Source organism: Coturnix japonica, chromosome 7 (genome assembly GCF_054131305.1).
Source record: "Coturnix japonica strain WE chromosome 7, WE-NBRP24, whole genome shotgun sequence".
In the NCBI taxonomy this organism is placed as follows: Eukaryota; Metazoa; Chordata; class Aves; order Galliformes; family Phasianidae; genus Coturnix; species Coturnix japonica.
In genome coordinates, this window is record NC_140669.1 from 10,054,474 (window position 1) to 10,072,309 (window position 17,836).

The following is a 17,836-nucleotide window of genomic DNA, read 5'->3' on the forward strand; positions in this document are numbered from 1 at the left end:
ACCCCAGTGGGAGCTGACACCCCTCTAAGACAGCATGTCTGGCCACACGCGTCCTCCCAGACTGCTGCCGTGCAATTGAAAGTAGGTTTGCACAAGCCATGGCTGAAGGCACTGCGGTTTTTGGTGTCAGTACGTACACTTTGCCCTAGACGTCTCTGCTCCCAGGATCTCATAGTTTAAATACTCAAAGACCAGCAAACATCCCGGGGGGAATCTGTTCCAGTGGGTAATTACCCTCATTGTTAAAAATTAACAAGAAAACAATAATCATAGACAGCTGGGTCTTTCATGCCTTTTATAGCAACATTCCCACAGCTCTGCGAGAGACATTGTTTGGGATTCGCAAATAAATTTTCACCCCAATTCAGGATAAATCCTTAGTTCACTATTTCAGATGTCTTCCCAAGAGGGAATGGCCACTTCTCATGTGGCTCTAGCTATGGTATATCATCCTGGCATGCATGAACAAAGTGGCAGAGTTGCTGCAGAACACGCTTGTGCACCCACAGTTGTTGCAGAACTCATTTTCTTCAAGGTTTAACTCACAGATTTGACCAGCCTTGATACCACCAGAGGCTTGGGAGCCTTTCACTGTGTCCTTCCCTCCAGGCTCACTGGTGACAGGTGGCCTAGGGCAAATCATAGAATCATTAAGGTTGAAAAGACCACTAAGTTCATCTAGTCCAGTCATCAACACCACAGTGCTCACTGAACCATATCCCTCTGTGCCATACCTGCATGTTTCCTGAACACCTCCAGGGACTGTGACTCCACTATTTCCCTGGGCAGCCTGTTCCAATACCTCTGCGCTCTGAGAAGAAAGTTTTCCTAATATCCAAACCAAACCCCCTATGGTGGAACCACAGCATCCCTACCATCAGAGGCCTTTCCCTGCTTGAGGAACATGGTTTGGGACAACGGCAAGGAGCAGTTCAACCTGCCCTCTACATGCAAAGCTCCTCATGCAGCTTCCTGGAAACCAGAAGTCCAGCCTCAGCCCCCTTCACCTCTCCACCACCCATAAAAATCCACAGTTCTGTCTACCTGTAAGTGCCAAAAGCAACAGGCTTGAAAACCGCAAGGAAAAGCTGCAGTGGCTCCTGCAGATGTTGCAACTGAACACCATCACTGGTCAGCATGATGAAAAAACAGAGCTGTATGATCCAAACCATCATATAGACTCTGTTCAGATGAACAGCCAGTGCTCAGTCTTTGCACCGAGAATCAGAAATTCTCAGTAGTCCACACTGAAAAACATCCCTAGGGAATGTGTCCCACTGGTTAATTACCACCACTCTTAAAAATTAATAACAAAACAATAATAGTAGACAGCTGTGCCTTTCATGCCTTTTATAGCCAAGTTTCCAGAGCAGGACATTGTTTTGTGCTCACAAGTATTTTTGGGAGCCACATTTGTCCCTTCATCTCTTTTTTTCCATGGCCTACCACTCACCTGCTGGACACCACCCACCAGAAGGCAGCCAGTGTCCCATTGCCACTGCAATAAAACCAACAAGCCAGCAGGAAATCACACGCACACAGAGCAAGATTGGTCCTAGCCTGAGTGAAGCTCAGCATTCCTTCACATTCTGGGTTGTGGAAAGAGTTGTTCAAACCGGGCTCATAGCAACCTATTAGACGCTGCAATTGGAGTTATGTAAAATATTTTCCCTGCTTTGGTAGTTGGCAAACTCTGTTTTATAAGACTAATGGAATGTATTAATGCAAAATATTTATCAAGTCTTTGTATTATTATTTTTCTTTTTCCAAGGGAGTGGAGAGGTTGACCAGGAGTCTTTCATCTTTGTTAGCTTCTGAATGTTAAAAATGCAGCTGATTTAGAGCAAGACCACAAACCAGAGTATCTTTCACTTCCACATAACCCCTTTCTCTGCAAGTGATGGCAAGTTCTCCTTTTGACAAATGTACCCTCCTCCTGCAGTTATGGCAGGGAACATTCAGGAAGCATATTCTCAAAGGCTTGGGTGATCTCTATCCTGCAGGTGAACAACAGAGGTAAAAAGCAGCAGGCAGTTCCTCTGCGCTCAGCTCTCCACAGAGCAAAATGAGATGTTTTGTACCTTGCAGACTCGCCCTCCGGGAGAGTGCAAACAAGGTGGGAACACAGGGAAAAAATGGCAGTATTTGGAAAGGGAAAGGTGCATTGACCAGACCAAGTAGTCTGACCCCCACTTATCAATTTTGACCACTTCAGTCAATCCTTTAGAAATAAAGTGACAATGCAACTGGCAGCTCTGCTGCCATGTCTAACATCTTGGAGTCTCCACGTGAACAGCGTGAAACGCCTCACCATTGCCTAAGGTCCATATTGTGAAAGCCTCCATCACCTTAAGAATGGCTTCCACGATAATCCAAGCCAGTGTGCTTAACAACAGTCACGTAGCTAATGGGCTTAGGTCACAACTGGCTTTCTTTATGCTTCCATAGCTTCCTGATGGTCTAGCTCCTTCCTCTACCTGATTTTCTCATAGGCACCAGCATGATTTTCACCTGAGGTTCATAAGGACTGTTAAGACATATGTAACATTTTGTCAGGATGGATCCATGTTGGAATAAACACCCTGCCTATGGGAAGTTGTTATTCTTTCCCCCTTCTTATTCTCCATGCACGAAGAACATTACAGCTTCAGCAAGCTAAGGTTAAAAAATCAGTTTTTTAATGTCTGTCCTATTTGTTTCCCCTTCTTCCCTTTCATGACTTGGGTCTGCTCTGCATTTAAGGTTTTAAATGTTCCTTTTTATCCCAAATTCAATCCATTACAGTAAAAACAGTTCCACATCCAACAGCTTGAATGAAAACAGGATCCTATCTTTAGGCAATCAGTTCGTCCTCACAGACTCAGAGAATGGCTAAAGTTGGAAGGGACCTCTGAATCCATCTATTCCAACACCAGCTCAAGCAGCGACACCCAGAGCAGAGCATGCAGGGCTGTAACCAGGCAGATCTTGAAAATCTCCAGGGAGGTCTCCAAGCACTTCACAACCTCTCTGGGCAGCCTGTACCAGTGCTCTGCTACCAGCATAGTAACAAAGTGCTTCCTGATGCTTAGACAGAACAACTTGCGTTTCAGTTTGTGCCCATATCAGGACATCAGGGACAATCTCGTTCTGTGTCTAATCTTCTCCCTTCAAAGGTGAGGCCCAGAAGTAAGCTTGGTGGCCCCATAACTCAGCCTGCTCCGCAGCAGCTCCTGTGCATCGCCTTACACCGCTCTGCTGTGAACTGCAGGTAGGACTCTGAACATGAGGGTATCTGACATCCCCAACCTGAACAGAAACACACTCCCAAAGTACATCTGTAAGATGTCTGAAGGCCAGAAGAGGAAGTTGGAGGCTGAGCAAAGCCAAGGGAATCTCTTACAGAATTTGCATTCCAAATGTCCAACTCAAAGCCTTAGCTGGTGTAAGCTAGCAATAACATGCCTGTAATTGCACAAAAATAAGAAATAAATCCGCTATTACCGTGCAAAGATATCGCCCAGATTGCTAAAAACGGAGAGCAGAGAAAGACAGGGAAAGGGATGGGAGGAAATGGATTCAGTTTTTCAGATGCATCCCAAAATCCAGACCTACAACTCACAGGAGCCCCAGGAGGCTGAACAGAGCAGTGACACCAGGCTGCCCAGCACCAAGCGTTTCAAAGAAACCCTTCCCTGCAGAGCTGCCACAGTTGACGTGCTTGGAGCAGCACTGCACAGAAAGGGTAAGGGCTGGGTTGAGTTTTTCTTTGGGGGGGGATGTTAAGAAAAAAAGAAAGAAAGAGAGAAGGAAAGAAAGAAAGGGCACAAACTCTGTGCTGGGAAAGCCACACCGATGAGCTTGTTAACATTTGAAGAGACTGCCTGGCGTGATTCCGTACACAGTTTCCTGCCAAGAATTTGCAAGAGGAAAGTATATTTAGCAATCCAAGGCATGCCAGAGCCTTGTCAGGAGAGAAAAAAAAACCCAACACTTTGAATATGTGGAACAGCAATTAGACAGTTTCTAAGCAGCCATTTTCAAAACGCATCCAGGCATCTAATAAGGGCACCTGAGGCACATCCACAACTCCGCCACACTCCATGCCTTAGAAGACATCTGCTAAGGATCAAATAAGTAGAACAAGGATATGTTACTGATGGCAGCTGCCTGCTTACAAAGCACGAGGGCTGGTTTCAAGCCTGTGGTTCCCTGCTACCCTGAGAAATACCCTGAGAAATTGGAAGCACGCGGCTTCTTACTGTATCACTTTGTAGCATCCTTTGAGGAATCATTTTGCCAAGAGCTATGATCCATGCTGGGAATTATAGAATCATTAAGGTTGGAAAAGACCACCAAGATCATATAGTCCAACCCCAATCCATCCCCACCAACCATGTACTCAGTGCTATATCACCACAGTGCCTGAATGCTTACAGGTATGGTGACCCCAGCACCACCCTGACTCCCTATTAGGAGCATTTTTCCTAATATCCAACCTGAACCAACCCTGGTGCAACTTCAGCCCATTATCTCTTGTCCTGTCCGGTGTTTCTGCCTGTCCACTACATGTCTATTTTATGGACAGGCTCATGTGCCGTGAGCTCTCAGCAATGCTTTGTGTCTCCAAAGGGAACCGGGACCATCCAGGTGAGATGAGCAGCAGCTGTAAGTTGGAACAGTAAGTGAATTCAGACGGTCTTCTCTTGGAAGGAAGATCTCGGATACACAGAGCGTTCTCCTGACAGCCACCCACAGCCCCCCATCCCGGTCCCGTCCTGCAGGTCGCTGTATGGGAGCCCCCAGCAGCAATATGACGGCGCCCCCAAGCGGCCACAGCATCGCAGCGAAGAAGGTGAAGATCTCTATCCTGCCCTATATTAAAGATGTACGTCCAAGTTCCCCAGCCCATACATGAGAGCCAAACCTCAGAACCAGAAAGAGCAAACCAGTGACAGCATTTGAGAATGACAATGGCTGCTCTTTTACCATTTAAATCAATGTCTCCAAGCCAGTTTAACCCGACTCCGCTCCATATCACCTTTTATTGTTGAAGATACAGATCTTAACAGTGGAGGGAAAGGATAAAAAAACCAAACACGTCTCACGGGGAGAACAGGATGGAGAATCTACTGATCTTTCAATTCTTTCAGTCTTCTGATTGCAGATTTGACCGTCACCGCAGAGGTGGTACTGAAAGAAGAAGCAGAGTCATTTGCACGCTGCAGCAGCAGAACTCACACCAAAAAGCACTAATGACAGACCCACTTAATGATTAACAGATCGTCATTAAGCCATATCTTAAAAGTTTAATTATGTTCCAGCTGTATGAACATTAACACTGATAGGAATTTCACGGCCTTACTTGTAAGTCCAGGCACCGCCAGCAACTGTCTTCATGCAGGACCCACAGTGCCAGATACCAACTGCCTTCCTCTTCATTTTGGTCTGCAATAGAAGTAAAAAAAGAATGAGTAAAAACAGGAATGTCCTACTCTCAGCTGGTGTGATAAGTGACACAACACAGCAGCGCTGCTATTATGTGCTGGCTCTTTGCATTGTAATATTACTAGAAGCATGGAGCCCCTTGAACAGCATCTAAGAGTGACTGCAGGGCACTGGAATCCTTCCACATGAGGAAGTCTCCATCCTCTCGCACAGATGACACCAGGTTTGCCTACACCTATAGGCAACCTACCTGTGGGACTTGAGACAACTGCTTAAATGAAGCTGCCAACAGGAACTGGCTACTGACAACACAGAATTACAGAATTGTAGGGGTTGGAAGGGACCTCTAGAGATCATCGAGTCCAACCCCCTGCCAAAGCAGGCTCCCTACACCATGTCACACAGGTAGGTGTCCAGGCGGGTCTTAAATATCTCCAGAGAAGGAGACTCCATCACCTCCCTGGGCAGCCTGTTCCAGTGCTCCATCACCCTCACTATGAATAAGTTCTTTCACACATTCATGCGGAACTTCCTATGCTGTACTTTCACCCCATTACCCCTAGTCCTGACTACTGAAATAAGACCAGCCTCACCACTATGGCTCCCACACCTCAGGTATTTATAAACCTGGATCCAGTCCCCTCTCAGCCTTCTTTTCTCAAGGCTAAACAGACCCAGTTCCCTAAGTCTCTCCTCATAGGGGAGATGCTCCAGGCCCTTCACCCAGGTCCCTCTCAGCAGAGCTCCTGTCCAGCCGCGATATTAAGGCCTCTGTATGGCACGAGCCCCCTCACCTTGCCGCAGAAGGAGCAGGTGTACTTGGCGTGTTGGCTGATCTCAATCTTTTTCACCATCTTCCTCAAGGACGCACCGTAACGTGTCCCATATTTCCCCACGATCCCCACCTTCTTGGTGCGCTTGGCCTGTTAGGAGGCAATATACACGGCTGCCATCACACACAAGGCCTCATCCCAGGCCTCCCGTACAGCACGTCGGCTCTCCCATTGCCTCCCCGCCCCACAGCCCCCGCTTAGTGCCTATGGGGCCCCACAGCCCGTGCTTGGTGCCTATGGGGCGGATGGGGGCGGATGGATGCGGACAGGCCGCAGCGCTGCCCTACGCTCACCATCTTCCTTCACGGCGCCGCTACAGAGAGAGGAAGTCGCACTGCGCAGGCGCACTATGAGCCGTCGCGCCGGAAGCTGTCAAACCGGAACCGGATGTGATGCTCTGCGGGCTTGTCTACCCGTGGAGGTGCGGAGCTCTATGGTCGGCGAGGTCCTACTCCAAACATACACCTTTACTAGATCAGGTTGCCCAGGAGACCCCATAGATCCCCATAGAGACCCCATAGATCAGGTTGCCCAGGGCCTCGTCCAACCTGGTCTTGAACACCTCCAAGGACGGGGCATCCACAACCTCCCTGGGCAGCCTGTTCCAGGGCCTAACCACTCTCCTAGTGAAGAACTTCCCCCTAACATCCAACCTAAATCTTCCCTCTTTTAACTTAAAACCATTTCCCCGTGTCCTGCTATTGTCAGCCCTTTCCAAGAGTTTACTCCCCTCCTGGGAGTAAGTTCCCTTCAGGTATACAAAGAAGAGAATTACTTCTACAGGAGATGACAGTATGGTTACACAAATAATGCCTCCCATTTGTTTTTCACTAGGAAGATGGCAACATTTCTCACCACTTACCCAGAACAACCTTCTCTTCAAGAGGAAAGATTGCATCCTAGAAACAGATTAAACACTCCCATGTTCAAGAAGAAAGCCATTTAAAAGCATTTTAAAGTGTGTATTTGTCTCCTGGCCAGTTGTCTGAGCAAGATAAATGATGTTTAGCATCGACTCTCAAATCTAGAGACAAAACATTTCCCACAGTTGGCCAGTTACTCAATCTTCAGTCCTACATTTCTTCACTTGCACACACATCAGAGCACCATTTCTAGTTATGAATGAAAAGCAAATCTCTACCCAGCACAACTGCAAACACAGCCTGCAGGGTATTTCCATGACGACACTTGATGAAAATGGAATGATCAAACCCTCTGAAACAGGAAAAAAAAAAAAAAATCCCAGATATTATCAGTCTGATCCTGTAGCACAAACCTCCTTTTCCTCCTTTGGGTCCACCATGGAAGAAAGGGCTTTTTGCCACTGCCTGGTATCTGCACAGAGCTAAGCGTGTTCCTTGCATAGCACAGTCTCATTGTAAACCATACAGAGGTATAAGGGGGTGAATAATAAGTCTTAACCAGCCTGAATACCGTATGGAAGTAGCTGCTGATGCACCTCCAGGCAAAATAACACAGGTGATTCCCTTCTGAAAGCTCATGTGTTTTAGAAAGCCCGAAAAGAAGCATCACTAGATCACCTCTGTCCACTGTAAATACACATACATATTTTAAATCAACAAACAAACCAACCCCACTAATATTCTCACTGCATCATGTTTCTCAAGCTTAAGGTTCAAATGTAAGATGAAATTCTAACACAGGAAAACTTACAGCTTGGGAACCATGCTGTTCTGTTGGGAACCATGAATTAATACAACCTTTTTATTTAAGTTGCTCAGTCCAGAATCAGCTTCCTACAAAAACTGAACAGCTTCCTCATGAACCCCTCACCTCATTCATCGATGGAAATAAAGTCTTGAGCCTAAAAGAAAACATAAATGCACACTCCTTCCCCTGAGTAGCCAAGCTTAATCTCTGTCAGTAAGCACCGTCTTCACTGTTCCCTGAGACAGCAAGTGCTGTGGAGCAGGTCCTAAGATTTAGAGGACAAGGCCAGAGACAACAATGCTGAGGCAAATATGTGCCTAACAGGCAATACACGCTTGCTGGTAGGCCATAACAATGCTTGGTTTTATGGTATTATTGAGATTTCTGGGGCTCTCCTTCCTCTTTCTCACCTCCAGAAAATATCAAGAACTGTCTGTATCTATTTCTTTTCTGCTCACTGCCCAACTGAATAGGAGAGCTAGTTTGTGCATGACTCACAGAAGGACTTCAGTTCTGCCTGTGCGAACCAGCTCCTCATAATACACGCTAAGCTTTTTGGAGATGACTTTTGAAAGTACTCTGTTGCTGATCCACTAATTCTCAGAAGAGCTCTTCTGTGCAGAGAGACAACAGTTATCTGCTTTATAAATAAAACAACCATGGAAGCTGAGCTGCCAAAACAAAGCAGCATGCTACCTTCCCATGTCCACTCAGTCATCAGCAAAGGTAAGACCGCAAGACCAGCAGGCTGCCAAGTGTGCAATGTTTATTTGTTGTGCTGTCATCCTTTGAGATGAAATACACTACCAGATACAGAAAATCTGAAGTATTTCATTTCTGAAAACCCAAAAATAAACTCATATTTTTAACTTTAAAAAAAATAAAATAAAATCCATGTTAGCCACTTTCACTGTTTTACTCTTGAATAAACTCCTCAGTACGCCGCTTTTTGGGGGAACTCGCTGAACACCTCTCTTCTGTGTCTCTAAAGGCACTGTCAGAGTCAAACTCACAGCAGGCATCAGCTGCTTCCAAAAGCGCAACATCAGAGTCATCTTGGCTGTCAGAGAAGGTCCTCTGGAACAGTTCATAAATGGTCTTCTGCTTTGGATCCGGCTGAGAAATTAGAACACATAAAAGCTGTATATGCACTGTCATATAAAATCGAAGTGAGAAACAACCAAAGTGTAATCTCACGTTTCTAGCTTCTTCCCAGCTTTACTACCCAATACAGAATCCAAGCCTAGAGGGGATCAGCTTTACTTGGGTGATTCAAGATCTGTCTTAACCTGAACTCTACACAAGGTCATATTCCATTACTTTCTGTCAATAAAAGGTAAATATTCAAAATACCATGATGTCCATGATGTTTTTAATGAGAAGAAAAGAAGGGTTGTGAAGTCAGTGGAGAGTAAATAAAGGCATGGATTCAATAGGTGTTCGACGTTCTGATCTGTGATACTGAAGGCAGAGCAGGTGCAAGGTCAGCATACATGCCAGTCTAGATGTACACAAGCCAAAACCCATTCAGCCTCTCCTGGGGACCACCGACATTCTTTCAGGTCAGTTACCTTAGGATAGTAATTAGTAGATTCAGCTGTATTGGAGAAATTGGTTTCTGAAAGCCCCGCTTCTCCCAGCACTTTTATTTTCTCTTGAATCATTGGCCTAGAAGAGAGAAACAGTTATTACTGAAGGAATAAAATGATATGCAAGACTCCATGGTCCAGTGAGAAGGATACCTGGTCACTTACTATGTGTAGATATAAAAAAGAAAGAAAGGAAGAAAGAAAAAAAAGATATAGCAGGACTGTAAAGATGGCTTTCCTACCAAAGCTTGTTAGCTTCTTAATCTCTGCTCTCTTGCTTATGATGGTTGCATGCTGCTTTGTGCTATCAATTAATCCATCAAAGTATCAGTCCAATTTAAATAAGTAACATATAAGAGGATGTGATCTCAGGCTATAAATACTTGGAGGAGTTGCATATTCAGGAGGGAAAGTAGTTGGCTATGGTGATACTGATGGTATGAAGTCAGAATAAGAAGATGCAGTTAAAGGGAACCCTAATAGCTTATGTGCTGAGTCTCCAAGGCAAGCAGTAGTAACGCCTGTCAACAGCCACATAAGCATTTCTGGGGTATCTCCCATTGTACTGCACAAGTAAGAATCCATTGCTGGGTCAAAATGTGTAGTAATATCCCAGCAGCATTTCCACAGTGAACACCAAATATCCTTTTGTTCTTTTTCTTGCCTTTAAAAACTATGCCAATATCTGTCTTTGAAGAGCCACATTTCCTTCCAGCTAAGCACTAATAACTACACAGACAGCATTTCACAATACAGGCAGAATTACTGTTGTTATATTTCTGTGAAATGTGGGCAATACATCAGTTTCCAGATCCCTGCATTGTAGGGTTATAACTATTTGCCATCGTGATATTCTAGAAACTGGACAAGTTCATTTATCCCACTCGTTCCTTTAAATGAGGTAATAAGTAATTTCAGACTTAAAATGAACCAGCTGGTGGATAATTTATTTTGGTTGCTTGTAGGTCAGTTCCCTTGCAGCAGAAGGCATTCCCCACATTCTCCACTGCCCCAGGATGTCAGATTCCCTCACCCCAAGTGCTGCAGTGACAGCAAACACCCATTCACCCAGAGCTGGATCAGTAGCATTTCTTTAGTCTCTTATCAAAGGGCTTATCACAGAGCAAGACGAAAGCAACAGTGCAGTCATCCTCTACATCCCCCTGTCCAAGTGCTCCCCAACAGCCAGACCGCTCCTAACACTTGATCCATGATACTCACAACTGACTCACATCCATCTCCAGTACCTGGTGGATTCACTGCAAAGTACTCAACACTTTACAGTGCCCCTGCATCAGAACCTTTACATTATATGTGAGAAACTTTCTTGTCTTGGAAGCTGTGAAGGTTTTAGATGTATCACCCCTCCAATTTTTTCCTCAGCAGCCCCTTTCTTTGCCAGATAACTACTTTTATTCCTCCTGCTTATCACCCACTTAGTTGTAACCACTATAACACTATGCTGACTGTCACCATCTCACTGCAGCCCTGGCTAGCAATTGCTGCTTCTCCCTTGCAGACTGTGGAGACCATCAATATTATTAAGCAACTTCTGTGTTACATGTGACACGCTGAAATTAGGCAGCAAGGCAACCAAAGAGACTCTCTCTGCTTCCTACCATAAGAAGTCGTCTGCTGTGCCTCTAGCCACCAGGTAGTGAATATTAACAGAGCTGGTCTGTCCAATTCGATGAGCCCGATCTTCTGCTTGGATCAAAACCTTTATGTAAAAACATAACAAAGAAAATCAGTTGAAAGCATCTAAGGAATAACACACACCAGAGAACTTGTGCTGTGACTACTTCTTGTCTGTATCCCATAAACATCCTCATCCTTCAACACAGACAAAAAGTCACCTACTGCATCAGGTTGACTAAAAGACAACAAGCATTTTTCAAAGTATGCCCTAAATCCTCCTACTGAAATTCAGTAATCTGGGGCTGAGGGACTCCCAGAAGACTGAGTATACAATAACAGAGATAAATGCTTGTACTGCATATGGTATGGGGTGCAACTTGTGTTGTCCACAGTCTACATACACGCTCTGTCAAATACACTGCTAACATACTGAGACGATGCTTGAAATACAGAGCCCTTGTTCCTAGATGTTTGCTGCCAGATGGAAAGCTGTACAAATGTGGCTGAGATTAAGGGAACTGGATAAACAAGGCAGGAAAACCTGCACTCCCTGCACTTTCAAAGTGAAGTGGGGAGTCAGCATTGATGATGGGCTCATTCAGATCTTGGCTGAGCTGCAGGAGCTGTGAAGAGTTGTCAAGAAACAGCAGCCTGTTTTCCTTTCATGCTATGTTCTCCAGCCAGCAAACAGTGTAACCAGACACAATGGTTCAAAGCCCAAGGTGCTTGAACAAATAGCCACTAGAGAGATAACAGAAAAGCCCTAGAAGAAAGTTCCCTTCCCTCACATCTCCCAAGAGCCAGCATTTCTGCTCTGCAGGCAGCAACCAGCACCCATCCCACTCCAGGATTTATACCCCTGGATTCCAGAAGAGCTCTGCAAACACCACCAGGTCCGCAGCAGACAGTGTCAGGCCCATGTTTGCAGCAGTGAGGGACAGAACAGCCACAGCCTGTTTCTCTGAGAACTGGAACTTCTGGCACAAAGACTGCCGTTCAGCTGACGGTGTAGAGCCATCAATGCGGATGTAGTCAAAATGCTGAGAAAAGGCAGAGAAACATCCTACTTAGCAGCCTTTCCTGCATTCTACTTCCAAATTTCAGTGGATTCTATTTCCCTTCCCCATGCCAGAAACGGGAAAGTAAAAATTGCAACTATTGTCTTTTTAAAAGTTTTCACAAATTTTAAGACACATTAGCTCAACATATAACATACTTCTCTGCTAACAATGCCTGGCTTGCTTCTGTGTCCATTGCTCCATCAGCCCTGAGCAATAGGTAGAACATCGCCCAACTGGCAAGTATAGCAGAAAGGGAAATAGCTTAACAAAAAGATGAATGCTGTATGTGTCCATATCCTACAACAGCTACAACCTCCTTAAGTCTTCCTCTGCTTACAAAAGGAGGAGATGAGATCCTGGTAGCACCAGGAGAGGCATCCAAGTATAAACTTGGATGCTAGAAGGCTATAACTTTAGGGTTCAGCCTCCTTGCTCTGCTGTGGAATGCTGTCACAAAGGCAAAGTCACCGCTGCCACTGTATTTTAAAGCCAGGAATATCATCATTCACACTGCCCCAACGTGAGCAAGAACTCTTTAGGAATGCCCACAGAAATCTTTCATGAATAATTAGTGCCAACATTTTTGAATTAAGAGAAATTATCGCCCATGTACAGGGGTTCTAATACCATAAGAGTACTACAGTACAAAGGAAGGCAGCCATAGCTGGGATTGGGTTGTAACCTTTTCCCTCTCTGAGAAAAGCTTGGAGAAAAAAGCAGAGATGGCCACATGGGGTAACTACTCCAAAAATTTCCTAGCTCTGGGGACAGATGATGGAGGTCAGCAAAAAATAACAAAAGCCATACAGCTAATTCAGCGTGCATCTCATGATGCTCTGCTCAGCTCTCTTGGAGAAGGGCATGCTCAGACACACAGCAAGTACAAATGATCTCTGTCAATATCTTTCATAAGATAGCTGACTAGCCCTAACTCTGGGGAGCTCTTAAACAGCTTTGAAGCTGTAATAGTGATAAAGTTGGGAAAATTTAGGCATTACTTACTTTCCTCTCCACCTCTTCAACTATTGCATCCAGCATTATTTTGTGATGAGCAAACACCAGGAATTTATCTTTCCCACTTTCTAGTAACTCCAAGATGTATTCTCTATATTAAAGACGAGAAAAAAAACCCACAAGTTCTGAATTATCTGCTGAGAGATTACAGGCTTTGCTCAAAACAGATATCAAATCAACTTTTTACCTAACATTAATTAGAAACTCAGTTAGCATTTGACAATCCATCTGTCTCTCCATACTTCTGACTTGTGCTCCATCGCAGATGATCAAAATTCCCTACCTTCTACGGAATAGCAAGTAGTTGTTCTAGACCAAGAATGTCAAGTTCTTTGCCAAAACCAACACAATTTAGGTCAGCAGCAACTGGCAGAAAACACCAAACAAGATTTCCAGCAAATGTATTAAGATGGATCAATGCTTTCCAGACAGCTCACTGAATTCTGGTCCCAATTACATGATAATATCATTTAAGAAAGAAATCTGGGAGTGAGATTGCTGAATTTTAAGCAAAACGAATATCAAAGTGAATTTTCAATAAAATGATTTTATACCTCATCCCCATATATCCAGTTACAAAACGTCTGCTTTTTCAATGACTGCAGAGTAGCCATGGACAGCACTGTCATCTGAGGTAAGACATGGAAGGTGACAGCGATCACAGGACAGTACCATTAGCTAGATGGAACTGTACATTAGCAGCTTACACAAAGTAATAATTTAAATGCTATTAAACACCAGAAAAGGAAGTGGGCAAGCTGTTATATCTCTCAGTGTATGCAGAGTCAGGTAAGCAGCACAACACAGTTTATTTGGTTCATATTTGCAACTGAATATATAAGGAAGAAATTACTAACTGTTCACTAACACAAAAAGCAGAAAACCCTCTATAGAAACAAGAGCTGGGACTCTGAAGTGCAGTTCTGTGCCAAACAGGCAGATTTTGCAGCAAAGTCTGGGACTGTGGAATTACAGAGTGCACTTCAGCTCGTCCTTACATTCAAAGGGCTGTGGAAAAGTAAACTGTTTTCATGTTAACAGTACACTTATTAAAAAGCCTAAATGAACTACAACAACTCCTTCGCAGTCCCAGCAGAAAGACTAAGGATAAAAAGGCTTTACAAGGCACAGGACATTCAGAAGCACATCTGTGAGAGAAAACATTTGCTACTGACTTTCAACATTAGCTCTGTGAAAGAGCCAAGAACTTCAGTAGTGACTTCAACACCCTCAGAGAATGGTATAACTAAAGCTCAGTCCATCTCATAAGCTTTCTGACTCAGGGCTCCTGCTGCAGCACTACATATACTATACTACAGCAGTATTTGACCTCTCCAATTCTGTTGATGCTTTTAGTTTCATTGCTAACCTTCCCTTAAACTGAAGTAGGGTCTGGAGCAGGGAGCCTGATCCAAGTCCCAAACATCAAATAATTTTCAGTGGTTCAAATGACACAGTTTAGATCCATATCTGGAATGAAATCAGAAAACTTGTTAATCCCAGGGAAGCCAAAAGAAGAAAACCTTTAGTGCATTGTAATTAAAATCAATTTTTTAAGCTTGTCTTGAGGCTATTCTTCATGTCCCTACACTGTTATCTCTAAGGCACCATTTTCCTGTTTTCAGCAGAAAAACACATTTTACTAGTCAAGAATGTAGCAGTGACATGCAGCTTACACGACTGAGTGAATTTTAGCTTCTGCTGTTCTGCTGTAGAAGAGAAGAAGAGCTTCCTTCTCCTTTTGTTTCTGCAGAGAGAAAGAAAAACAAATGTGAGACCCAGGAATGCCTTCTCTCCCACCTTGCTTACAGATTTAGGTTGGCTACTGCAGTTTGTACACACTTTGCTAGAAAAAAAAATGAACCTAAAATATAAAACAAAAGAAGATTGGATGGGGAAGTCTGCTCACCATTGGGCATGGCACCTAGCCAAACCCATACTTCTGACACCTCCCTACCTACCTCCTACTCAACTCCTACAAGTTGCATGACAAGCATATCACAAATGCAGTTTTAGCTGATATAGCACTTCCCGACTGAAATGACAAAGAACAACTCCCAGGTTATTACAGAACTCTGTTAGAAATTTATTTGCTAGCCAAAATAGAAAAAATAAATAAATAAATAAATCACAAAAACACAGTCTTCAGCATTTTGGCTACTTCTGTGTTTTACAACTCATCTTCAGCAAGGCTGTGTTTATAGCCTGAATGGGATTACAATGCAAGACGGAAGAGCAGACAGAGGCAAAAGAGGCACAAATGATAATTAGAAAGAACAAGAAGAAAGAGAGAAGAAATAGTATTTGATGCAGAAGGAATAAAAGTATACCACTTCAAAGGAAAAGAATAAAATCTGTTCTCAGTGGCCTTCCGCTGTGCCTTCACATGGGATGCAGTTCTAACTTTCATTGGAACACAGGACAGATTTTTCACTGATTTTTAATTCAGTTTAACCAAAGAAGAGTTCTAATCTGAAAAATAAAGGCACCTGAAATACCAACAGCTCATCACAAAAATCACTTCTGACTTACACTTTCATATCCTCTGGCCATTTTCTCTGCTTCAGCTGCCAACATAGCTTTGGTCTTTGCATTAATGCCTTCAGGAGCCACCACAACCATTTTGCGTTGCTTTGCTGGAAGCTGGGATAGCACATCTGATTTAAGACGTCGGATCATGATGGACTCTTCCAGCAAAATTTTCAGTTCAGCTAAGTTGGATGATCCAGAGTAGTCCCAACCCCATGGCATCTATGAAAGATCAAAGCAGTTATCAGTGTCACACTTACAAAAGGCTGATGCTTCTGTTCTGCAGGTGATCCAGCAGTGGAATAAGTTTTACCAAGTTTCTCTGGAGCTAAGAACTTAATGATTACTAGGAAAAGAGATGTGGCAAATTTGGTGTTAAGACAGGATACAAACTAATCCAAGAGAAGGTTACTCATCAATTTCCCCTTTTCCAATCTACAAGTATTCAGGAAGGTACAGGAAAGAGGATTATGGAAAAATATAGGGATCCCTCTTATAGCATTGTGCCTTGGTATACATCCTTACCCAGCCGGGTGTTTCTGCTCTTTACTTGTAGTTTTGGGAAGACCTACACAACTCAGTGCAGTTCTGTGTACATGAATTTACTTCAGCACTAAGCAGTGACAAAGAAAAACACCTCCAGCAGCACAATCACAGGCATCCTTAACCAAATGCCTTCACAGAGATGTTGAATTTGCCTGACATACCCAGTAAATGCTAAGTAAAAACTGCCTGTTTTCCACCATGACTTGTCTCTTGGCTCTGCCATTATTGTTTTTTGCTCAGACTTGAGCAAACCACAAATTCTGGTAGAAATACATCATTCAAAGTATCACCTTTTCAAAGCTTCATCACTTCAAAGATCCTCTAAATAAATCCTTCATTTAATCCACTTTTAAGCGCTAGTCTCTGAACCTGCCCTATCCTCCAGCACCCTACACACAGACATTATCTATCTGTTCAATTCATCTCAGCTCATAATTTCTCCTACCAGTAACCCCACAGCCACTCATTTGTTCTCTGGGGAAGCTAAGGTGCCAACCATTACCCTTTCCAAATGAAGCATCTTTCAACAACTCGTACTCAGACAGGAGACCAATAAGGTTTTTACAATGATGTAAAAGAGTTTTGTTGTTCGTTTTTAATGCTGAAGATTCACAAATACATATATGAAATAAAGCTACAGTGATCTGAAAACCAAATGCTGGTGATCTTCCTCAGCTCCAATTTCAAGTCTTGCTGACAGTGTCTCCAAAATCCACCACAAATACAAGCTCTGGTCCTCGAACAATCCAAAGCAACCCTTATGTATGTATATATCCTGAACTGCCTGTAAAAGAGACGTGAGGTACCTCAGCACCAACCCCTTGAATCTGCTGCTCTACTCTCATTGTATCACCTTAACTGCTAAGATAGATTTAACTTGAAAAAAAAATCCATATTCCCTTTATTTGCCTTCCCCAAGAGAAATTTGCTGCAAAGCAGTATTTGAAATGAAACAGGAAAAACCTCTGCAGCATTCACTGCACCCTCTCTATCTTCCTGCAAAATGGAGGAGACAAAAGTAGCTGTATTAGACATGAGGTTAACCACATCACTTACTGTATTAACGGATGGTGCTTTGATAGAGTAGGGACAAGAACAGGTTATGAGACAGAAAGGGGAGGAATCAAACAGGTCACAAGCAATTAAGACCTCTTTCATATATTAAAACAAGTATTCTTATTTCAGGTTGGGACATAACAGGGCAATGTGCAATTCTATTGCCATATTGCAGTGATGAGAACCATTAACTAACTACAGATTCTGGCACCTGTAGCCACCATTAAAACTCATTTGACTTAATGTATTCCTATCTAATTATGGTACTTTCTGATTATCTGTAATAGGTTCATTAAAGCTAGAAATAATTCAAACCATATATACAGAACCAGATAAACCCACTTGGATATAAGCTAACATAGGTATTACTGCTCTGCTTCTCTGAAACCAGGGGTGCAATGCAAGTCCCTCAGGACCACGAAAAGCTGTCTCAAGTCTAACTAGGTTCATTAGCTTTGGACATGCTGCAGGA

The 17,836-nt window shown here is 43.6% G+C and overlaps 2 protein-coding genes and 2 long non-coding RNA genes across 12 annotated transcripts in view; 1 reads left to right on the forward strand and 3 right to left on the reverse strand.

Annotated features, from left to right (window-relative positions):
- Nucleotides 1-281: 281 nt before the first annotated feature.
- On the reverse strand, nt 282-1,566 carry LOC146760067 (uncharacterized). Its single transcript, XR_014947881.1, has 2 exons — nt 1,454-1,566; nt 282-629 (listed from the first exon to the last, which is right to left on the reverse strand). It is a non-coding gene; the product is annotated as an uncharacterized LOC146760067 (long non-coding RNA).
- Nucleotides 1,567-4,994: 3,428 nt separating this feature from the next.
- RPL37A (ribosomal protein L37a) lies at nt 4,995-6,585 on the reverse strand. Its single transcript, XM_015868824.3, has 4 exons — nt 6,554-6,585; nt 6,222-6,350; nt 5,345-5,427; nt 4,995-5,172 (listed from the first exon to the last, which is right to left on the reverse strand). The coding sequence occupies exons 1-4, from the start codon at nt 6,554-6,556 to the stop codon at nt 5,109-5,111; spliced, it is 279 nt and encodes a 92-aa protein (XP_015724310.1). The 5' UTR covers nt 6,557-6,585; the 3' UTR covers nt 4,995-5,108.
- A 38-nt stretch (nt 6,586-6,623) lies between these two features.
- Nucleotides 6,624-8,822, forward strand: LOC146760068 (uncharacterized). The gene is made up of 2 exons (XR_014947879.1): nt 6,624-6,739; nt 6,787-8,822. It is a non-coding gene; the product is annotated as an uncharacterized LOC146760068 (long non-coding RNA).
- The window catches only part of SMARCAL1 (SNF2 related chromatin remodeling annealing helicase 1), a 33,376-nt gene continuing 24,220 nt past the window's right edge, over nt 8,681-17,836 (reverse strand). For 5 of the 9 annotated variants that reach the window (XM_085552236.1, XM_015868825.3, XM_015868826.3 and 2 more), the window contains 7 exons: nt 15,766-15,984; nt 14,910-14,980; nt 13,222-13,324; nt 12,016-12,198; nt 11,140-11,240; nt 9,503-9,599; nt 8,681-9,047 (listed from right to left, as the gene is read on the reverse strand). In XM_085552236.1, the coding sequence (XP_085408362.1) occupies nt 8,847-9,047; nt 9,503-9,599; nt 11,140-11,240; nt 12,016-12,198; nt 13,222-13,324; nt 14,910-14,980; nt 15,766-15,984 (975 nt within the window). In that variant the 3' untranslated portion in view covers nt 8,681-8,846. Of the gene's footprint in view, nt 9,048-9,502; nt 9,600-11,139; nt 11,241-12,015; nt 12,199-13,221; nt 13,325-14,602; nt 14,704-14,909; nt 14,981-15,765; nt 15,985-17,836 lie in introns of those variants that run through there. The other 4 variants (XR_014947878.1, XR_014947877.1, XM_085552238.1 and 1 more) reach the window with 4 other exon arrangements.